The sequence below is a fragment of the Hemicordylus capensis genome, chromosome 4, assembly GCF_027244095.1.
Source record: "Hemicordylus capensis ecotype Gifberg chromosome 4, rHemCap1.1.pri, whole genome shotgun sequence".
NCBI lineage: Eukaryota > Metazoa > Chordata > Lepidosauria > Squamata > Cordylidae > Hemicordylus > Hemicordylus capensis.
This window is the reverse complement of record NC_069660.1, coordinates 71346956-71371529: the sequence shown is the minus strand read 5'-3', so window position 1 is coordinate 71371529 and position 24574 is coordinate 71346956. Positions and strand designations below refer to the sequence as shown.

General features: G+C 42.9%; 1 protein-coding gene across 5 annotated transcripts in view; it reads left to right on the top strand.

Moving 5' to 3' along the window:
• The window catches only part of TAF8 (TATA-box binding protein associated factor 8), a 32248-nt gene that overhangs the window by 4459 nt on the left and 3215 nt on the right, over window positions 1-24574 (top strand). For 2 of the 5 annotated variants that reach the window (XM_053245298.1, XM_053245299.1), the window contains exons 2-7: window positions 17336-17492; window positions 18612-18710; window positions 19230-19292; window positions 21387-21511; window positions 21842-21989; window positions 23591-23733. In XM_053245298.1, coding sequence (XP_053101273.1) covers window positions 17336-17492; window positions 18612-18710; window positions 19230-19292; window positions 21387-21511; window positions 21842-21989; window positions 23591-23733 — 735 coding nt within the window. Of the gene's footprint in view, window positions 1-15694; window positions 15838-15897; window positions 16094-17335; window positions 17493-18611; window positions 18711-19229; window positions 19293-21386; window positions 21512-21841; window positions 21990-23590; window positions 23734-24574 lie in introns of those variants that run through there. The other 3 variants (XM_053245297.1, XM_053245296.1, XM_053245300.1) reach the window with 3 other exon arrangements.

The window sequence follows — 24574 nt, the reverse complement described above, 5'->3', positions numbered from 1 at the left end:
TAGTTTAAATGAAACTATACCATGTATTAGCTGGAATGGAAACTGATGCATACAAAGATAAACATCCTCTTAGTAGATTTCTGAATATACTAAAAGCGGAGGTAGAGCCACAAATGTCAACAGACATATGAAATAAAATAATCTGCAGGAATTGAAACAAGGACACACACACAACTTTCACAGAATTAAATGATTAAAAAAAAATCTAAGTTGAATGAAACAAATTGTGGCTGACATGATGCATATTTCAACAGAGTCATAAGGCTCTGTGTGGGGTGCAGCGAAATCACAAGGCAAGTTCCAGCACATTTAAAACCGGGCAGCTGAAGAAGCAGTGTTATCACATTTATACTGCTTCATAACAATGGAGATAAATGCAGTAACACTGCTTCTGCAGCTACCAGGTTTTAAAAGTGTAGGGGCTTATCCTGCAGCTTCACTTCAGTCCTGCATGGAGACTTATGAGCACTCTTGTCCTGGATTGGTACATGCGGAGATGAGAGAGGAAGAGAACTGCTCTTGTGGTAGCAAGCATGACTTGTCCCCTTAGCTAAGCAGGGTCCACCCTGGTTGCATATTAAAGGGAGACTAGAAGTGTGAGCATGGTAAGATATTCCCCTTAGGGGATGGAGCCACTCTGGAAAGAGCATCTAGGTTCCAAGTTCCTTCCCTGGCATCTCCAAGATAGTGCTGAGAGAGACTCCTGCCTGCAACCTTGGAGAAGCCGCTGCCAGTCTGTGTAGACAATACTGAGCGAGATGGACCTATGGTGTGACTCAGTATATGGCAGCTTCCTATGTTCCTATGATCACCTTAAGGTAGTCTCAAAAGACTTGATTCTCTTCGCATATTGGCAGCAAATGGCCAGCAGATGGTGCTGTGAAATTGTGCTATGGTCAGCAACGTCATCTTAATGCCCTGTGGAGAAGGAGTAAGAACTTTCAATTTCAAATGGAGTATTTATCTGCCTGGAAACACCCAAAGAGAGAGTACAAAGGAAAGAGTAGAAAAGAAAAAAGAAGAAGCAAAGTGTACACAGAAAAGAGTAAGCTCAAGTATATATGGCAGAAAATTAAGGCTACAATGCTCTGAATGCTACCTGGGAGTAAACCTCACTGAACACAGTGGGACTTACTTCTAAGCTGTAGAAATGGATCTCATGTTTCAAGCTGGAGTTAAAACTAAGTTCTAGATATGAAAAAGTTGATTACTCTTGTCATTTGACAAAAGATGTCTGAATCCTATATTCTAAATAAGTGACAATTTATTGTACAGACAGACAATTGCATGGAAAGGTCTCATCCAATTGGGAACATATTTGCAGATTATGGGGAGGCTATTCCAGTGGTGGTGGGGAACAGAACAAGTAACGTTGGCAGGTCAGCAGGCCATTGCAGGGGAAAGGAATTCAGAAACTTAATCACTGTTTCCCCTTCTGGCTGTCCTGCCAGCTCTTTGACCTTGCAGAGCAGTGCCAACCACTGACAGAGCCTCATCTGGCTCCTTTGCAATGCCAGGTTGGTCCAGAATAAACCTGAAGTCATCCATGATCTGATTCTGGATGAAGGGGTCAACCTGGTATGTATCACAGAGACTTGGTTGGGGGAGACTGGTGGACCAGTGTGGTTCCATCTTCTTCCTCCAGGGTACTTTGCTGAGGAGCAGGGGAGGGGACGTGGGCGGAGAGGTGGAGTGGCTGTGGTCTATAAGAACAATATCTCCCTTGCCAGGATCCCTGTTGAAGTATCTGACCATATTGAATGTGTATACTTAAATTTGGGGGCCAGGGATAGTCTGGGACTTCTGTTGGTGTACTGATCACTCTGCTGCTCAACAGAGTCCCTAACTAAGCTGCTGTACTTGGTCTCAGGCCTGGCATTGGAGTCTCCCAGGCTTTTGGTGGTAGGGAACTTCAATGTTCACTTTCGGACCAATTTGTCAGGGGCGGCTCAGGAGTTCATAGCGGCCGTGATGACTATGGGCCTATCCCAAGTGGTCTTGGGACCAACACACGTTGCTGGTCACATGCTTGATCTGGTCTTTCACTCTGAACAGGGTGGTGTTCCGTGGGTGGAGACTCCAGTGATTTCCCCATTGTCATGGACGCACCACCATCTGGTTAAGGTTGGACTCATGGCCACGTCCCACCTCTGCAGGGGCACAGGGCCCATTAGGATGGTCCGCCTGATAAGGTTATTGGATCCAATAGGATTCTGAGAAGCACTGGAGGGATTTAGTATTGGATCTGCTGGTGACTGGCCCCTTGGTATATGGAAGAACTATGGGGGCTGAAGTGGTGAGGTAGACAATTTGAGCACAAGTGGAGAAAGACTCAACTCAAGTCCAACAGTTTATTACATAGAGCGCACCTGAAGATCTATGCTCAGGCGATATGTGTGGCAAAGAAGCTATTCTTTTCTGCCCATATCACATCCACAAGTTCATGTCTGGAGCAGTTGTTCAGGGTTGTGAGGGGGGCAGTGTGTGCCCCTTCCCCCTTGAATCAGTACTTGGAACCAACAATTACTTGCTGCAGTGTTTTTAATGAGTTTTTGTGTGGACAAAATATCTCGTATTTGGGCCAACTTAGATTCAAACTCCACAACTGTTACAATGTCTGATGCCGAGGTGTCCAGCAGCTCCTCTTATGTGGTGACTCTGGATAAGTTTCAGTTTGTGACTCCTGGACAAGTTGTTTGGAATGGTGTAGCCTACGTCCTGCCCTCTTGATCCTTGCCCAACATGGCTTATACTATCAAGTCGGGAGGCTGTTGTAGAAGGCCTGGCAAATATTATCAATGCTTCTCTGAGGGAGGGCAGGATGCCTCCTTGTCTCTGTTGGGGATTGTAATTTTTATCCCCAGATTAATTAGCAGAGCACTAAAGAAGCTACCTACTCCAGTTACAGAGTAGAATGCAGAATTTAGTTATTGCAGCTATTTAGAGAAGACACATAGAGATTCTTGTAGAACTAAATACTAAGTATTTATTGGTGAAGTACACTTTGGATAGGAAAGACCTAATCATAATCTATAGAAGTACATAACAAATAGGTAGGGAGAGAGATATATATGTTTCCATCTGCTCTCTAAAAGGAAAGAAAGGGATTCTGACTCAGCACAGGAAATACCTGAAGAGTCATATCAGGGGTCATAGAGTAGAGACAGGCAGAACAGCTAGGGTGACCCTTATACACTATCTCTACTCCCAATGCCCCTAGTGGTCATTAGGATAGGTGGTGCAAAATGTTGATGCACGGGAACTCCAACAGTCTCAAGGAGCCAATCATTAGACCGCGGGACGAGGGACGATGTGTTGTAAAAATCAATGACATGAAAATTAAGATTGTCAAGTTCTGCTCAAAGTTGTGCAGGTAACTTTATATTTTCCATTAAAAAAGCATTTATGGAGCATCAGATTTTTGCAGGCTTATGCATGTGAGACTTTTTAGTGTATGCATGCATGTTTTGTTACTGTTTCCTAGTTTATACAGTCAGTTCTGCTTTCCAGCCCTGCTACAGCAACAGGTAAATCAGAAATGGATGCAAGTATAATTCAGAACTTCCAGTAAATCCCACACTCTTTCAGTTCAACCCTAACCCCAACTGGTGTTGGCTATCTGCTGCTGTTGAGTGCCTGCCTGCAAGAGAGAGAGAGGGTGCCAGCCCCCTGCCTGACCTGTGGGATTGTGGCCTCTGGCAGTGACTGCTTTGCAGGATTGGGGCCCAGGAGTGACTCAGCAGTCCCTGCTTTCCACCTGACCAGGGAGGTTATTTCTGGCCCTATAAGGGACACTGCCTGTGGTGGCGGGCCTGCCACTGGTGGGGTTGCCACCAAAGGGGCGACATCAAAGGGGGTCGCCCCTTTGGTGGAACCACTTCAACGGACAGCGAGGGCGAGGGCCAGGTCTCTTGGTCCAGTTATTTGTATGTGGTGGGCATTTAATAATGGGGCTTCTGTTTTAATTTGTCCTGGGTGAGGATCTTTTATAATGTGTCTGGGCTTACATGGAGATGGGGAGACAGGGGGCATGTCCACTGACTGTGGGGCGGCAATTCCGGTGGTGGTGGAGAACAGAAGAAGTAACGTTGGCAGGACAGCGGGCTGTTACAAGGGAAAGGGACATAGAAATTTAATAGCTGTTTCCCCTTCCAACTGTCCTGCCAGCTCTTTGACCTTGGGGAGCAGTGCCAACCACCCTTGGAACCTTGCCTTGCTCCTATGTAATGCCAGGTCAGTCCAGAACAAATCAGAAACCATCTATGATTTGATTCTTGATGAAGGTGCCAACCTGGTATGTATTACAGAGACCTGGTTGTGGGAGGCTGAGGGCCCAGTATGCTCCCAGCTTCTCCCTCCAGGGTACTCTGTTGAGGAACAGGTGAGGGACCGGGGGTGGGGAGGTGGAGTGGCTGTGGTCTATAAGAATAATATCTCCCTTACCAGGATATCTGTTAGAGTGTCAGACCATACTGAATGTGTACTCACGTTTGGGGACCAGGGATAGACTGGGGCTTCTGTTGGTGTACTGATCACCCCACTGCTCAACAGAGTCCCTAACTGAGCTGAAGGTCTTGGTCTCAGGTTTGGTGTTGGAGTCCCCTAGGCTTGTGGTGCTGGGGGACTTGAATGTTCATTTCGGGACCAATTTGTCAGGGGCAGCTCAGGAGTTCATAGCGGCCATGATGACTATGAGCCTATCTCAAGTAGTTTCGGGACCGACGCACATTGCAGGTCACACGCTTGATTTGGTCTTTCACTCTGACCAGGGTGGTGTTTGGTGGGTGGGGACTCCTGTGACTTCCCCATTGTCATGGACGGACCACCATCTGGTTAAGGTTGGACTTACAGTCACACCCCACCTTCGTAGGGGTGAGGGACCTATTAGGATGGTTCGCCCGAGAAGGTTATTGGATCCAATAGGATTTCAAGAAGCCTTGGAGGGATTTAGTATTGGTTCTGCCGGCGATCCTGTTGATGCCCTCGTGGAGAATTGGAACAGCAAACTCACTGGGGCGGTAGACATTATCTCTCCTAAGCATTCTCTCCGACCTGCTTCAAAATTGGCCCCTTGGTATAAGGGGGCTGAAGCGGCAAGGTAGACGACTGGAGCGCAAGTGGAGAAAGACTTGGCTTGAATCCCACAGATTGCAACATAGAGCTCATTTAAAGATCTATGCTCAGGCGAAACGTGTGGCAAAGAAGTGATTCTTTTCTGCCTGTATTGTATCCACAAGTTCACGTCCAGCGGAGTTGTTCAGGGTTGTGAGAGGGCTAATATGTGCCCCTCCTCCCTTGAATCAGAATCTGGAACCATCGATTACTCGCTGTGATGTGTTTAATGATTATTTGTGGAAAAAATCTCTCAGGAGTGTGACCCTGTTGGTTCTTTTGGATTTCTCGGCAGCCTTTGATACCATCGACCACAGTAACCTTCTGTAGCGTCTGAGGGGGTTGGGAGTGGCAGGCACTGCTCTGCAGTGGTTCCGCTCCTACCTCTCAGGCAGGTTCCAGATGGTGTCCCTTGGAGACTGTTGTTCTTCAAAATTTGAACTTTCATATGGTGTCCCTCAGGGCTCCATATTGTCTCAGATGTTATTTAACATCTACATGAAACTGCTGGGAGAGATCATCAGGAGATTTGGTGCAGGGTGTTATCAGTATGCTGATGACACCCAAATCTATTTCTCCATGTCAGCATCATCGGGAGAGGGCATAGCCTCCCTAAATGCCTGCCTGGAGCCGGTGATGGGCTGGATGAGGGATAACAAACTGATACTGAATCCAGATAAGACGGAGGTACTCATTGTGTGGTGTCAAAACCCTGGAGATGATTTTGATCTGCCTGTTCTGGATGGGGTCACACTTCCCCAGAAGGAACAGGTACATAGTCTGGGGGTGCTTCTGGATCCAAGTCTCTCCCTGGTGTCCCAGGTTGAGGCAGTAGCCAGAGGTGCCTTCTATCAGCTTCGGCTGATACGTCAGCTGCATCCATTTCTTTAGATGACCTCAAAACAGTGGTACATTTGCTGGTAACCTCCAGACTGGATTACTACAATGTGCTCTATGTGGGGCTGCCCTTCTATGTAGTCCGGAAACTACAGTTAGTTCAGAATGCGGCAGCCAGGCTGGTCTCTAGGGCATCTAGGAGAGACCGTATTACTCCTGTATTGAAGGAGTTACACTGACTGCCGATATGTTTCCGGGCAAAATACAAGGTGTTAGTTATAACCTATAAAGCCCTAAACAGCTTGGGACCTGGGTATTTAAGAGAACGTCTTCTTCGTTATGAACCCCACTGCCCATTGAGATCATCAGGAGAGGTCCATCTGCATTTGCCACCGGCTCGTCTGGTGGCTACTCAGGGATGGGCCTTCTCTGTTGCTGCCCCGAGGCTTTGGAATGCGCTCCCTAGAGAAATAAGCGCCTTGCCATCTCTGACAATTTTTAAAAAGTCCTTATTATTATTAATTAATTAATAATAATAATAATAATAATAATAATAATAATAATAATAATTCAATTTCTATACCACCCTTCCAAAAATGGCTCAGGGAGGTTTACAAAGAGAAATAACAAACAAATAAGATGGCTTTAAAGACACACCTGTTCACCCAGGCTTTTAACGGATACTGTTTTGACTGTTTTCAATGTTGTTTCAGAATATTGTTTTAAATTTTTTAAATTGTCATATTTTAAATTTCTTGTTTTTGTTTTTAACTAATGTTTTAATGTTGTTTTTATTTTGTTGTAAACCACCCAGAGATGTAAGTTTCGGGCAGTATAAAAATATGGAAAATAAATAAATAAATAACCATGTTTACTTGGAAGTTTCCAATGGATTGTAATGGGATTTATTTCCAAACAGGAATGCTTAGGAATGCCCTCTTAGGCTTTAAGGCATTTGAATATATAATTTGAATTGAATATATAATGGCTACTAGGGAGAGGGCCTTTTTGGTGGTGGCATCCCGTTTATGGCATCCCGTTTACCAGTGAGGTTTGCCTGGCACCATCACTTTGTTCTTTTAGATGCCAGGTAAAGACTTTTCTGTTCACTCAGGCTTTTTAAATTTGATTTTTAAAATTGACTTTAAAAAACAAGTTTTTAAATTGTTTTGTACTTCTTTTGTATTTTGTATCTTTATTTTTTTGATGTGTTGTGATTTGGTGCATTTTATGTGTTTTTATTGGATGTTTTAATGTTGTGTTGTGAGCCGCCCACAGAACAATTTGTTATGGGGCGGCTAACAAAGTTTATTTATTATTATTATTACTACTACTTTCAATTATACTTATTATAATTTGTCTATTAGTTGTTAAATCCAAAAGAACACACAACATGTGGCATTCTCATTCTTCCCTACCTTCTTTCCCACATGGAGCACAATTCAGTAGGATGCTCTGTATAAGCCACTCTGAAATGCATGGAAACTGTGGTAAGAACACAGTAAGGGTCTACTACAGTTGCATAGTTCCATGTGGATTGTTCAGGAGAACGTCCCACTGGAATGTAGCCATTGGTTTCCTTTCAGATCTGGAGCCCCATGTGGGGTGGGGGAAGCAGCTTGGGATAGTGATTTTTGAATGAGAAGATGGCCAACTGGGAAAGGGTTAAGCACCCCACACTCGACACACACACAAACACATTCAAAACTGCTGCTTCTCTAGGCTACTTTTCATTTAAAAACAAAGTTTGAAATTCATTATGCGCATTTGCATATAATGTGCAGTTTATACTTTTGGGCTCAATTACATGTGACATCTCTGAGGGACCCAGAACAGCTGTTGTTTGTTAGGAATGTGCTTCAGAGCATCCAAAACTGAATAATTTGCACAATCCTGTTGAAATCTTGCTAACTGAGCATGTCCCATGCTAACTGAGCAAAGAGGCACCTTTTAAAAGTGGTGATTCTCTTTATTTAGCAGGTGGAGAGCAACTGACCCTATCCACCCCCAGCACAGCATCACTCCGGTTGCTGTTGCTGGTTTCTATCTTGTGTTTCTTTTTTAGACTGTGAGCCCTTGGGGGAGAGGGAGCCATTTATTTCTATCCATCCATCCATCCATCCATCCATCCATCCATCCATCCATCCATCCATCTCACTTTGGGAACTTTTGTTGAAAAATGGTATATAAATATTTGTCATATTCATAAATCATGCACAGCTGACTGCCCCACATGATTCTAAAGTAGCCCCCATCCCTCCACGCCAGAAACATGCAGTACTGCATGGAGACAGGAGCATGTTGTTCTAAAATGGTGATGTGCATTATTCAGCTCCGTATGTTCTAAAGCACAGCCCTACTGTCCAGCTGACACCAGCGGGAGCTTTGAAGTAAATTATATAGCAGCTGAATTGAGGCCCCTGTAAATGTGGTCTGTGGTCAGGGCTGGCTCTGGGGGATCTGTCGCCCCGATGCAACATTCTGTTGAGCGCCCCCCGCCCCCCAGTTATAGTAAAAAATAAAAATAAAAAATAAATACAATTAGTGTGTATTCAAAATTTAATACACAAAGACTTTACTTAATTATGTACATAACATTGTATATAATATAATTATGTACATAATAAGTATATAATATAAATATAATTATATTACTCCTATACTTAAAGAACTATTTGGTTACCAATATGCTTCTGGGCAAAATACAAGGTGCTGGTTATAACCTATAAAGCCCTACACAGCTTAGGCCCTTGGTATTTAAGATAATGGAGCAGTCTTGGCTTGAGTGAGTGAGAATGAAGCAGTCCTGGCTTGAATATGAGAGAGAGAGAGAGAGAGAGAGAGAGAGAGAGAGAGAGAGAGAGAGAGAGAGAGAGAGAATGGAGCAGTCTTGGCGAGAAAAAGATGTTCTGGAGGTCCCCGTCCTCATCCTGCCAGTGGCAGCTTCCCCCGCCCCCGGCAGTGCTTTCTCTCCCCAACAGGCTCCCTCCCTCCCTGCCATTTTCGCCCGCCTATCGCCGGGCTCCCTTATGGGAATGCTGGCCACTTCCTTCTCCTCCTCCCTCCTCCGTCATCACTGCGTCTGGGGGCCATTTTCTTCTCGCCGCCTCCCACCAATTCGAGCCGCTGCATGGCTGAGGGGATGACTGCCAGGGTGCGTGTGTGTCCTTCTACACACACACCCCGCCCCATGGTGGCAGAAGATATCAGAGCAATGTCGTGGCCTGCTGCTTGGCCCGGCATTGCTTCCCAACTGTGAGGCGTGCCTGCGCAGTTAAGAGACTTAACTGCACAGGTGTGCCTTGCAGTTGGGAAGCGACGCCGGGCCAAACAGCAGGCCATGGCATTGCTCTTGTATCAGCCACTGCTGCTGCCGGTGAGGGGTGTAGGGGGTAGGACACACATGCACCACCGCAGCCATCTCCTCGGCTGTGCGGCGGTTTGATTTTAATTTTTTTTAAAGGAGGTATCATTGGCTCAACACCCTCCTGCAGACTGCGCCCCGATGCGGTGCATCATCTGCTTACTGGTAAGAGACGGACCTGTCTGTGGTAGAAGGTAGGAAACAGATTCCTAACCTTACCCCCTCACCCTGTGGTCCCAATCTGTGGGGGCTGCAATCTGGTTAACAGAAGAAAAGCTAAATCCATCAGGGCTAATAATTTTTTTAAAGCAGGGATAGGCAACTTTGGCAATTTATTGTGGCTGGAGATGATGGGAGTTGTACTTCACCAACAGCTGGACAGCTAAGGTTGCTTGCCTCTCCTTTACAGTCATATGTAGTTTGGCTATCATTCACATACTTTAAAGGAGTTGCTGATCTCATATAACCGGATTCATAATAATGGCATGCTCAGTTCTGCAATGTCTTTGCTTTGTACACAGTCACATTATATTCAATTATCTCTGTGTCAAGAGTCAGCTAGCAGATTCCCTAGCAGACTTGGGTGTCCCACAAGATATGATGATGTTCAAAAAATCTTAAGGAAAAGCACCTAAGGAGGCCAACCCCCCCCCCAATTCCCCCATGTAAGTCAGTAGGATGGAATATTCATGAGCTCAGAATGCCTATTAATAGACAAGCAGGTGGGTGAAGCTAATGAAACTCAGTGGTGGGGGGCATGAACAAAAAGACTGGGAAATTTCTCAGCTTGAAGAATACTCCCTCAAGATAGTCACAACCCCTTCTGCTTCTGAGGAAGAAAGGTAAAACACTTTTGTTTTCTCACTACCCATTTCATAGCTTTGTGTTTCTCAGGGGGAAGGGGTTTGAAAAAGAGCTGGGACTGAGCACAAGTGCCCCCTTCTCTCTCTCTCTCTCTCTCTCACGCGCGCGCGCGCACACACACACACACACACACACACACACACAGACAGCAAAAACAAATAAATACAAAAGTTGCATATGAAATAAGACACACACACACAGCAAAAACAAATAAATACAAAAGTTGCATATGAAATAAGACTCAAGTTACAGCAGGGACACTGGTCTTTGTTGTTAACTTTTGTTTTTTCATCATGCTCAGCCGCAGAATCAGGTAAAACATGTACACCGCAGATATACTGTAATATTTTGTTGCAGGTCCATGCTTGTTTTATTATTTCTTGTTTACACAGTCAGACAGGTGTTATTGACTGGTTTGTTTTATCCAGACACCGAGTCCTTCCCAAGGACCTGGGATGGCTGAATTTTATTATCAATATTGTTGTTATTATTATAGATATTGTTGCTAAATATAGGCTGTTCCCAGTAAAGTTGCTTTTTGTAATTGGCTGATAATGATTTCTGTGGCCCCTATGGTGTTGAGGTGCTCTTCAAGGTGTTTGGAATTGCACCTAGGGCGCCAATTACTACTGGGATTATTAATTATTATTATTATCATTATTATTTATAAAGCACGTGAAGTACTAAATACCATATAGCAAAATAAAACAATAAGTTCCTTCCTGCTAACAGTTTACAGTCTAACAATCAAGATGCAAAAGGAGTAAGGGATGGAAGGGAAAACAATAATGAAAGCAAAACAGTTTTTAAAGTGCCCTATAACATGCAAGGAAGCTCTTGTTAATTACTTTCTGCCAGGTGGGCAAGGCCAAAGAAAAGAAGTAGATTTCAAGAAGCATCTTAGAAAAGGAAAATATAGTAGCATGACAGTTATGAACAGGTAAGAAACTCCAGCTATAAAGTATGCAAACGAGCAAACGTAGAGAGACGAGATTCTCCTAGGTATCCTTCCACATGTTCAAAATGAAAACATATCTGTCGTCCTGGCACAGAGAAGTTACTGCGTCATTTGTTTTGAGTTTCTCTGATTCTGCCACCCAACAGGACACTGTAACACTGTAACTTGCTCTGCAGTGTTTCTCACAGTCACAATACATCTCTATCAAAAATTCACTTCCAACCAATGTAATAACCTTTCTTTAACACTAATATTTGATAGTAAAACCCTGGGGTGGGGACATAGCTCACGTTTCAATTTCAGCAGCCCAGCAAATATATTATTGCTCTAGTATGGCATCAGCAGATCGAGGCTGATATCAGCAGTAACGTTTTAAAGACAAGAAGCTTAGAAATTCATGTTACATTTTCACTCAGAAACCAATTGAGGAGTACAAAATAGTAAATGTGCACATATTCATAAATGGTGGCCATATGTATAAATTATAACTTTGATAGACAAAATACATGTGAGTGGGTACATGATCTTTTTTCAGATGGTTGCTTACATGTATTTTACATGCAAACACCATAAATGACAGCTATGCACATGCATTGTATAAATGTGTGATTTGATATATGTGTAGTTCCTGAGTTCAAATAAAATGAAGCAGCTCCAAATATGGGAAAAAATATTTCATAGAAGCTGAAAGAGTAGCACCAAAGCAAGTAAAAAAACAAAAGGCAAAGCCAATAGGAGCATGATATCTATATCGATATCTATCTAGTCATTGTGCTATAAATCCAATTCATTATAAAATAAACAACATTTTACCCAGTATCAGCAACAGAGTCCAGATATGTATCCATGCTGTCAGGTCTGTATCACATAGAATCTCAGTATAAATATATCTGTACACATTTCCAAAAACCCATTTGCTAATCTCTTAGGACAGGGAGTCTTTCATTTTCTTGCTATGGACAATTAAAAGAAACCAAATAGCTTCCTACCTCATCAATCAATAGGGTCACTCCTTTGTCGACATTTTAAAGAGAACAATCTGGTGTTTCTTAATTCCAGTTTAGTTTTCATCTTTTAACCTTGTGGTTGTGATCACTTCCAGAAAGCCAATGCTGCATGGAACAGGTCTTGCAATCTAAATCAAAACACTACAAGACCTTTAATGTTTAGCGTTCTGGCAGCTGTTTACATTTCTGTTTTTCAGCATAGTTATTGGTTGGAGCAACACCTTCCCTTCAGCCCACGTGTACTTGAAGAGGAAGTGGGGAGTAGAGGGGCTGTATGAGGTGGGTTTCCTGTTGTACATACACAAGTTATTATGCTCAGCAGAGTTTTGATCAAAGGTTCATCACCTTAGAAGGGAAATTGAATCTGGGGAAAGAAAAGGTATCATCTCTGGGAAGGTATCAATGTATCATCTCTGACACTCTGACACACACACACAGCAACTTACCCACTGTTCAAAAGGACTCAGCTAAATAAAAGACTGAGGCTTTTTTATATAGCAAAGTTTTTTAAAATGTACATACTCCTTGCTGAGATTCCCATATGGTGGGTCGGGAGTCACCAGTGCATTGCTGGAGTGTAGCCAGCAATGAATGCTGGAGACAATGCAATACAAGAAGAGACAAATAAATGAGAGATATCCAGGTTGGATGGCGCCTACATAAAGAAAGAACTCTTATGAGTGGGCTTTCACTGAATTGGACAGACAAGACATAAACTTTTAAACAATTTTAGTAAAATCAGCAGTTGGGTTTGGATGACTTTAGTTCAGGGACAGAAATAGTCATGTGCCATTGCAGCAGCTGAAGGTGCATCCTCTACTTGATGAGTGGTTCAAAGATATCCAGCCGCACCCACTATAGTTGGGCGATATAGTTCATGCTGTATTTGTGATGTTTTCCAGTTGTGCTGCTTTATTATTTTGATTTGATATGTTCATTTTATTCATTGTAGTTTTAATAACTTTTGAGTTCTAAGTTGCTTTGGGTCTTTTTTAAAAGAGAAAAGCAGGGTAATATATGTATTTTAAATAAACACGTCAAATAAATAAGCTCCTGTACTTTCTAAGATAAAGTGGTAGAGGGCTGTGGTACTGACTGCTTGTGTTTAACTGGCTGTTACCACCTTTGCCAGAAGGATGTGACTTCTTTGCATGCCCAGCTGTGATACCGAAGCTGGGGGTGGGGGTGGGGCAGGCATGGAGGAGTAGAGGAAGCTCTGGCGCAGCAACATTGACTCTAGCTGTTGCACCGGTTCTGATGTCAAGTCAGCACTGGCAGTAAGACACCTTCTACCAGCACCTAGGACTCCTATACTCAATCCTATAAACTATTGTTTTCATGGATATATAGATGAGGAAATTTCACAAAGTGCCATTTACCCCCTTCACTTGATTGATTGGTTAAGTGCTATCAAATCAATGTCGACTCTTAGCGACCACATAGATAGATTCTCTCCAGGATGATCTGTCTTCAACTTTGCTTTTAAGGTCTCTCAGTGGTGCATTCATTGCTGTCGTAATCAAGTCCATCCACCTTGCTGCTGGTCGTCCTCTTCTTCTCTTTCCTTCCACTTTACCCAGCATTATGGACTTCTTGAGGGAGCCAGGTTTTCACATAATGTGTCTGAAATATGATAGTTTGAGCCTGGTCATTTGTGCCTCCAGTGAAAATTCTGCATTGATTTGTTCTATGATCCATTTGTTTGTTGTCATGGCTGTCCATGGTATCCTCAAAAGTTACCCTTCACTTACAAGCTGCAAATACCAACTTAAAAAATATATGCAACAGTTAAAAGTGCAGGAGCCGTAAGAAAATCAATGTTTGATGTAGCTTGTCCAATCCAATAAAATCAGACGTTTATCTTAAGAATAGTTGCAGACTATTACAACTCATTAAAAAAAATATTAAAGCATTTGGAGTAAAAATACTCCTCCATACCATACTTTTTAATCTTGTGAGCTTCAGAAATTCTGGAAAGCTGTGTACCATACAACAGAGTGCTCCTGCCTGACAGACCTAGACCGAAATGATCCATGACATATTTAATAAGCAATTTCTGAAACATTTGGATGCTGGGAAAAGGAATGAAGTCAGTAACTAATTTTGGCTAGTGGAGTTTCCAGGATTCTTGGTGCTCCACCATAACAGTTCTCAAAGACAGGCCACTTAATTTTAGATAGATCTTGCACAGAACGGGATAAAATATTTTGCTCTTAAACTATGCTTGGCCAGAGCTAAGCTTTTAGATAAAATGTCATTGGCAGGTATGACAATGGCAAGATTATCTCAGGTTTGTCTGTCCCCCATCTCACAGATCTTGATGTGTGCAGAAACTCAACAATAAAGTTATCGGGCATAATTTCAGACATCATACCATAAAAACGAAATGATTCATTCTAGATATTATTGAAGTGATTACAGTACTTGTACATTTTCTTCTGTACAGTGTACTTCTTGTCTTTGCAAATATTGATAAGAACAAAAGAAGAGCCCTTTTGCCTCAGACCAAATCTCCAACTAGCCCAACATCCTTTGCCCCAGAGCCATCAAGCAGATGCTTTTGGGAAGCCCACAAGCAAGGGCAGGAAGGCACTAGGTTTCCCCAGCTGTTTGCCACCCTCAGCAAATGTGGTATACTGTCTCTGAAATTGGAGGTTCTATTTAGATATCATGGCTAATATCCATTGACAGATATTACTGTACTCCATGAATTTATCTAACCCCCTTTTAAAGCCATTTAAACCAGGGGCAATCACCATTTCTTGTGACAGAGAGTTCCATAACTTAATTATGCATTGTGTGAATAAGTACTTTTTTTTTTTGGTTCTGAATCTACTGCCAATTAGTTTGACTGACACCCTCACCCCCAGTTCTATATTAGTAGAAAGATTATGGGGAGGTGGTTGAGAGATATCTTAGTAAAGATATCTTTACTAAGTTAGTAAACTTCTGCCTTTAGTTCCCTTAGGGAATGTGTATAGGAAGCTGTGGTAAAATATTTCTTTCTAAATGTATTTGCTTATTTTGGTGGACTGTTGTTGGTATCGTGTATTTTACCTAGCCCAAGGAAGCATATAGAGTTTCAACATGACCATTTCTTCTACATTGTGACAAGTTCCAGAGAAGCTTGTCATATTAGTCTGTCACAATAAAATCTAACAAGTCTTGTGGCACCTCAACAACTTACAGATTTATTGTGACAGCAGCTTTTGGGACTAGAGCTCATTTCATTAGACGCCTGAAGTGTTATTCTAAATTGGCAGATATATATTTGAGCTTTGCATAGACATTTCACAGACCTCTGTAGTTTCATGGCCTTTTGATCCCATTGTTCACATTTTGTAGGCAGATATTAATAAATTTTCCAAGTCTTTAGGATACCACAATACCTTTTGTTGTCATATATACAGAGGCTAGTTTTATTTCATGCTCCGGGAAATGTGCTTGCTGTTCAGGCTGCTTGAGCCTCCCTTGCCCCTCCTCTATCCATTTATCTGGCCCGCAACCTCCTCATCTCTGTTCACGATACTTTTCTAGTATAAGTATTGAAGATGAACGATACACCCTCTCCCCACGTCTCGCACCTCCGAGAACTACAAGTCCCACAATACTCTTCGCGCCGGCGCATGCTCGCATTTTCCCATGGATCCAAGATGGCAGACACAGCAACCGGCGGGTCAAGTGGCTTAGGCACAGTAAGGATGGTTCCGGGAGAGGGATTCCCTTTTTGTGATACCACCCGCCCGTAGATCTGTTTGCAGTCCTATGGCCGGGTCTCCGTCGTGGGCTCACGCAGCAATGGCCCGCTCGGGGCAACGGGAGGTCTCGAGCAGAGGGAGGTTCTGGTTGGGAGAGTCTAGGCAGGGGGCGGGCTTTGGTTTGCGGAGCTCCTTATATTCCGATTGGGCACGGCAGCTGCCGATCACGACGTCCAGGCCGTTCTGAATCGAGGTGCTTGGCTTTAGAATGGGGTTCGGATCTAAAGCGTTACTTTGGCTTCTTGTGCCTCTATATTGTAGACAATTATGAGATAGGAAGACTGCAAACGTGAAGCTCTCCCAAAATTTGCACTCGGGTTTTAAAACCATGAGATGTGTATACAAGTCTAGAAGGCTTGTCTGAAGAGGGACAGTCCCCCCCCCCACTCCTTATTTTCCACATTCGAAAAGTATAGAACATTTTTTTTCATCCACGAGGAGGAGCACTGGATTTCCCCCTCCCTCAGTGAAAGCTGTTCACATTAGCACTGCAGTTCAAGGAACTGGGACTTTAGAGAACACTATCGATACATATGAACTTGTGAAGGTACCTTAGCCAGATGTGCATTTTGGACCTAAAATGTGTAATTTTGTACCTAAAGAGCAATTTTGGAGCCTGGACCAAGCATCATCCCCCTACACATACACACTCTGACAGCACACTATTTTTTAACACGTGGGTTCTTGAGGGCACAAACAGCAACTGAACTCACAATAATGTAAGAATATAAAACATGTATATTTATGCAAATATTCATTAGCAGAAACATTCCAACATGCAACTTAACATATTCCCACCCCACATATTTCTTTCCCCCCTCCCCCCTCTGTCTCTAAAGCAGAGGTCACGCCTGGGGCAGCATGGGGCAGCGGCACAGTGACCACACCACCTGGGGCAGACTAAAGAGGATTTGGACTTCTGCTCGGAAGTCCAGGGGTAAAAGTGCCTCTGACCTTGGCCTGAGTCAGGCTGTTTGCTCTGACTGATAGCTGTTCTCCAAGTCCTCGGATAGGATCTTTTCCCAAAATGTTACTTGAGATCCTTTTTAACGGAAGATGCCAAAACTGTTGCTTACTTGTTATTAAACCAAGAGCGAGCTGCTCTTGAGTTAACGCCATTCTGCTAAATAGTAAGGAGGTAAAAAGGGTGCTGCTGCCATAGTAGAGTGCTGTGTTTTCTAAGCTGAGAAAATGCAATGCCAGTGCTACAGTAATTATGATATTAGTTGCTTGCTGGATCTGCAGACATAAAGCCTGAATGCTGAGAACACTTTCAGAATTGGGTTGTGAGAGCAGGTGCTGAACACTTAGACAAGGACACCTTTGAGCCATGTTTAGCAAGAACCAAACGTTGCTCTTGGCAACTTGCTCTCTTTATGTACTCCACTTGTCCATCCGTTCATTTCCCCCCCTTGCTTGGGTTTTGTCCCAACAGCGGTCAGGTGGCAAACACTCTACAACCCCTGCAGATAATTACTATCTGGCCCGAAGAAGGACCCTCCAGGTGGTGGTCAGCTCCTTGCTGACAGAGGCTGGATTTGAGAGTGCTGAGAAGGCTGCCGTAGAAACGATGACAGAGATGCTCCAGAGCTGTGAGTATCCCCAACTGTGTGGCACTGACTTCAAACAATAAAAGCTGTTTAGTTTTCCAACAGCAAATGCATTAGTCTTAAACAAACCAACTAACTTCAAAGAAAATAACAAATACAGGCATGTCTACTTTTTACAGTAAGAATTTACCATAACAGCAGCTTCTTTTGGAACTCTATGAAAGGGAGATATTTGGCAAGAATGGCAACTTCTGCTATGGCAATCTGGGAGCCTGACCTGCTGCTCTGCCTGTTGGCGTGTTGAGCCCAAACCCTGCTTAATGTAGCAGGCAAGAGGCGAGGATAATCAGCAAAGCACTGCTGCTGCACCATGTAATGAGAAGTCTGCTCAATTTCTCTGCCAAAATTCTATTTTGAGGAACTAGAGCTGTTTAGGCAAAGAGTTGGCATCCTCACTTAACAAAGGACAGGAACTGCTGTGATCTTGACATCCCTGACAGATCACTGGGAAACATAAGCTCTTTGGAACAGCAGCATGCTGAGATGATTGTTCTTGGCTATGCTATGTTTTCAGACAGACCTCGAACCTGGGGAATTGTGTGTGTGTGTTCATATTTCTGTTTGTTTCATGGTGGCAAGTGGTAACAGGGCATCTAACATCTCGATTTTCTCCTTTATAGGTACCCAGGAGTTTGATTTTGTTTTTGTATTTATAATAGGAGTGTAATAAAATATTCTTGCAAGTTAGTGAATCCTTCATGCCATTGGTGGACAAGAAAATATCACAATGGTCCAAAAAAGTCACTATACTTATGATAGAGGAGCCCACAGTCTGAATGCCTTGCAATTGTTTACTCTTTAACTTCTTGCTTGATTGGCAGTGCCTGAAACACAGACTGATCCATCTATTGTCCATTCCTGCTTCATGTATTCCTGAATATTCCCCTAGAGGGGAAATGATTTATTTCCATAAAGTGATAAGAACTTCATACCAGAACACTGTATTTCTCAAACATTTCTCTTCCTCTCTGCCCTTTATTCTTGAAACGGTTGAAGATCTCCAGTGATTCAGCTACCTGAATTCAGAATACTGCTGATGTAAATGTGTAATTGGACTATTTATTTCACATCTCAGTTCTGTAGTGATGTTTTCTTTCCCAGATATTTCAGAAATTGGGAGGAGTGCTAAATCTTTCTGTGAACATACTGCGAGGACGCAGCCGACTCTTTCAGATATTGTTGTCACCTTAGTTGAAATGGGTAAGTACCAGGATAAGTGCTTTATTCTTATGTTGCTGTATTGCAGGTATGGGGAAGGAGGGATTTTGTAAGCATGGTAATTGACTGCATGTGGACATTCCTACAAAATATGTCCTCTGCCTCTCTTCAAATGGATCATGGGTGCATTAGGGTGGGATACCATGGGATCCTTGGAAAGGATAGAGTGGTCCTACTTTCCCTCTTCTTCTTTCCAGTCCCCCATGTCTCCTTATTTAGAGGAGAATCCCCTTCACGCACTCCTCTTCCTTATTCCAGAAAGGGTAGCTCAATTCTATCTGCTTGGCATTTGTGGAATACAAAGCTCATGTATGTGAATTTTCAGCGAGCCTGTTTGCTATTCAGTCTGGATTCCTGTAAGATCAGGGACTGAGGAGAGCAAATACTGGTGAAGCAATGTTCTTTGCAGTGCAGCCAATGTGGCAGGGCTTCAGGGGTGGGTGAGTTAGCAATTGTACTGTGGATTAGCTTTCTAAAACTCTTTTTCTTGTTGTATTTTAGGCTTTAATGTGGAAACACTCCCTGCGTATGCCAAAAGGTCCCAGAGGATGGTGATCACTGCACGTATGTGAGCTCTTGTCCAATGTGGCGTTCATTTCCTACTCCATAAATTTCATAAGATGAAATCTGGTCCAATGGTTAGAAAGCTTGCTTGGGTACTTTAGAAGTGCATTGGTTCAGTATCATTTTAGTACACTATAATAGCAGGGGTAGAAGTAGTTCCTGCAACGGGGATGTTAAATTAGGGAATCTATTCAGTTTTTCAATATGGGCCTCATGTGTTTCTTCATGGTATTCTTGTTGCCTGTTTATATAGATTGAAGTTCAACTAGGTTCAGTATTATGCTAATTATAAAGTGATTAGAGGTGTGTCATATGGTTCTTGTAGCTGTTGAATGAATAATAGTATTCCATTAAGGATTTTTGGTCTTAAGCTGCACATCTGATGCTCAAGTTCCAACATGCTTACTTGGGATTAGTCTCTGTTGACATCAATGGCACTTGATTTCAGATAAATGCATCAGGTATTAGTGTGCTTGTGCATATGTGTCTGTTTGCGACTTGGACCCTGACTCTGAACAGTTGAAATCAGCGCTTATTCCCACTTCTGAAAAGTCATAGAGCAGGTTCAGAGTATTGTCTGGACAAGGCAAATGTGTGCAGGTGGATCATGGATGCATATGTGTCCCCCCACTCTCCCCACACCTTTATGCACTTCAGATACCATTTCAAAGTTGTGTTTCAAGTATGTGTAGATGGCTGGTTTGGATGGCTTGCCCCACGTGAATAGCTTTCCTGGTGGGGTGAAGGGAGATATTCGTGTGCACTGTTTTGGTTTGGTTTGGACAATACTCCAACGCGGCCCCTCATGTTTGAGTCAGCCCTGTGTTGGAATGGATATTTAGTCAATGTTTTGTGTTTAAGTTACATGAATACATGAGCCGAAGTCTCAGTGGGTCCATATATTTCGTTGAGAGTTTTCTGTTTCATTGGTCACTTGAACAGTCAAAACTGTGTGTTCCATCTGCTGCTCAGAAGTGGTACTCTGACCCAGAGTTCCAGGGAGACTTGGGCTGCCATTCTAAGAAGTGAGTTTGATTGAAAGACATAAAACTTTCAAATAAATGTGTTTAGGGGTAGAGTATTGATAATAGGGAGGCCTGTTGTGGACTCCAGCTTCTGATTCTTTAGAAATCGAATAAATAAGATGCACTCTGATCTATTCAGACTACTGGGCTAGATACAGTACTAGTTGGATGTTATCCAGTGGCCTATCACATCGGTGGTCAGCAGGGTGGATTTGATTTAAATCACGATTTAAATCACTAGCAGGGTGGATAAAAATAAAAAAAATCCGATTTAAATCAAAAAAATTGGATTTTTTGATTTAAATTTGATTTTTTTGATTTAAATTGGATTTTTTTGATTTAAATCGGATTTTTTTTATTTTTATCCACACTGCTAGTGATTTAAATCATGATTTAAAATCATGATTTAAATCAGTTTGATTTAAATCAAATCCACCCTGGTGGTCAGACATAGGAGGTCAGACTCAGTTATCTCTGTAAGTCCATCTTATCTTTAAATATATGGGAATGTATTATAATTTGTTGTCATCACTGAGAGCAGAGCTATTTGTTACATGGGGCACACAACTTCTGCCATAAAAGGCATCACCATGTCAGGTTTTCCCTGGCTCTCCTGCATAAAGTATAGTATTGCTGACCCTGTGACATGATATCACCATGTTATATGGTTTCCTGCCTATGCTCTCCATTGTTGGTTGCTGCTTGAGGAGGATATTTCAACCTAGGTTTAGTGATCCCATGTATTATGGGGGAAGCAAGGAAGATTTAGCACAGGATACTGTTTTTGATGGCAGTTCCGTGTCCCATGTAGCATGTGGTTTTTCCTTGATATTTCAAAATTGGTTTTATGTTATGCTAAATTGTTGCATGAACATCTTTACACAGTATTGCCTGTAGTGGATTACTGGTTTCATGTTATTGTTGCTTAAACAGATCCACTGCATAAGTTATGCTGAGTTGATCAGAGCCATTGATTTGTTCCATCAGGGAAATGTTTCTCTACTAAGCTGGGCTGATAACACTATGGTAGAGGTTACCACCATGAATTAATGTCTACTTCCAATTGCAGCACCTGTAACAAATCAGCCTGTGACTCCAAAAGCCCTGATAGCTGGACAGAACAAACCTCACCCATCCCACATCCCTGGCCATTTCCCAGAATTTCCAGATCCTCACACTTATATCAAGACACCGGTAAGTAGATTTCTTGTACAGAGGTGACCATGTGCTGTTCCTTCACAATTAACTACAACAGAAATTAGCTTGCCAACAGAACTTTGAACTCAAGAATTGTGTACTGAGTTCTTTAAGTTATTTTCTATTTTTGGATAATCACAGTGTTTGTGAGGCCACTGAGCAGTTCCTTGATTTCTGAAAAGTAATTTGAGTGAGAGGTTTTGGCTGGCTGTTGGATAGATGTGAATTTAACCACATGCGAATAGCTAGCTGGATTGCATCAAGTGAGTCTAAGCATTATAAGTCTAGGCATAGATATTGCTGCCCTCTTCTCTTTGCCTGTTACAGACATACCGGGAGCCTGTGCTGGATTACCAGATCCTACGAGAAAAGGCTGCCTCCCAGAGACGTGATGTTGAAAGAGCTCTGACTCGCTTCATGGCAAAGACAGGAGAGACACAGAGTCTTTTCAAGGATGATGTCATCACTTTTCCTTGTAAGAAAAGTTAAAATTTCAATGCAACAGGTGGCAGAGCGCATTGTTTTAAGTAGGATGCTGTACATGAGCCTGGTGATGTCATTGGACTCGTCATGAAACCCTGGAAAAGTCACTTTAAAATAATCCATGGTCCATTAAGCTGACTTTTATGAGAAGCTTGTAACAAAAGCCATGGAGGATGCGCAAAAAGCACTGAAGAGAAAAGGGCTGGGATAATTCATTTATTTCCAGAAGTTTAGTATTTGCTAGATTAACATTATACTAGAAGATGAGTTGCCTTGGTCATTTTATTGGCTAGGTGCTGATATAGCATATAGGGTGGGTTCTCACTATCAAAAGAGTCCCAATTTACTGGAAAATCCCGCTTGCCAAGCCATGTACACTCTTGCGGAGTGTGCATTGAGAACTCAGGATTTCCCTTCTAATCCCAGATCTGTGCTGTGACCAACTGACATTATCCAGGTTCACTGATCTTAGATCTGAACTCGACTGGTCAATCCTGGTGAAATGTTGGGTATTTGCAGCACTGATCTGAGATCAATGAAAATGTCTTGAGTTCTCATGACACTCTCCACAGGAGCATGTACAACTTGGCAGTCAGGATTTTCTGGTAAACTGAGAGTCTTTTGATTGTGAGAACCCACCTGTAGAGATGATGTAGCATAGTGACTGAAACACTCAGGTCTCCTGTTCAAATCTCACCTCTTCCATGAATTAATTGAGGTGCAGGGGTGCCTTTCCCTAATTGCATTGAGGTATATTTTACATCTGTAAAAGAGAGATTTGGGCACCCACCCACCCACATGGGATAATGGAATGGTGCCTCTGTGCTGGGAAGGGGGAAGGTTGTACATGCATATGTCCTGATTGAGTGTGGGTGGGCTGGTGGATGAAGCCAATCCTTCATCCTATTGTCTGAACCACTCCTTACTTTCATTTTAGCACAAACCATAGATGCCGTTACGTCTGAACCATCAAGCTATGGTTTATGATTCTCTCCAAACCAGGTTGGCAAACCCGCTTCAAACTGTGGCTTGCAATCCTGGTTTGGAGGTCAAGCAGAAACTGTAATTTGCTGGTTCAAATATAATGGTATCTCTGATTTTGCACAAAAAAGGAAGCGATTGAGTTGGAGTGGGAGAGGGGAGCAGGGAGGGCGCTAGTGTGAAGCTTGGTCATGTAATGAGAAATTATGCTTTGGTGTTTTGTATTAATTGGAGCCAGTGTGGTGTAGTGGTTAGAGTGTTGAACTAGGACCGGAGAGGCCTGAGTTGAAATCCCCATTCAGCCATGAAACCCACCGGGTGACTCTGGGCCAGTAATGTATCTCTCAGCCTAATCTACCTCACAAGGTTGTTGTGAGGATAAGCATAACCATGTACGGGCTCCTTGGAGGAAGAGTGGGATAGAAATGTTAAAAATAATAATAATATCCTTTTTACTTGATGTTGAAGCCTATAAGGTGGAAAAAGTTATTTTAAATATTTTGGGGCTTTCGTTGAAATAGTTTCCTCCCAGGCTTCATTCATTTAAGGCTGGGTATCTGAGAGGCTAATCTCGATCTCTGAGACCATATCTCCTTCTTTCCTTATCTCCAGTAATAGCCGCCAGACCTTTTGCAATACCTTACCTGACAGCTCTGCTTCCATCTGAGTTGGAGATGCAGCAGATGGAAGAGACAGATTCATCTGAACAAGATGATCAGACGGACACAGAGAATCTCCCCCTGCACGTGAGCACGGTAGAGCTCTAGAAACTCAGTTCAATTCACTGTGACCTTAACTCCAGATTCCTATAAATTCTGTGTTAAAACAGTCTCAAAAAGTAAAAACAAAACATCACAATTGGAACATGTTGGGCATATACCTGTCATTTATAGAATTTTGGCTGCAAAATAGAGTTCTGCAGCCAGAATTATATATATCTACAATATTGTCATAGAGTTTTGACAATGTGGCTGTCCCCCTGCAAAATATACTCCTCGTTCATGATGAATCTTCCCACCCCTTTGCAAAAGGATATTAAACTGTTTCCGAAAGAGGCAGGTGTCAGGGAAAGACAGAACGTGGGCCTGTTGATGAGGCAGCTCAGCCAATGGTCCTTCCTCCTGATCCAGTCATGCAGATTTGCTGGTTGGGGCAGACTGAGGATGAGGATGCACTTCCACATCTTCCAACTAAATAATTACATATAATTCCTATATAATTACATAGGACTAGACTGGATCAGGACAAACATCTTGCAGTGTAGTATTAATGGGCAATGAAACCGCCAGCACGGCATGGCAAGGCATTAGTTTGGTTGCCTAGGCAACAGGGATGCACTCTTCCCTCTCATTTGGAATGAGAGCAGTGAGAAGGCTTCCTTTGCCCTCTGCAACTAAGTAGCCAAAGCTGGTGCAGTGAAATTGTCATGTTCATTATGTTGTCACTGACTGTCTGAAGCCAAAAAAGAAAAAAAGATGCCAGTGCTGCACAGGAGGAGGAAAAACTGGCTGTGAATAGATTCAAAAATGCAAAAAAGAGTAGAAGGTAGGGCTCATTCACAGATTCAGCCCCCCCCCCCGTCCCAACAATGGCAAC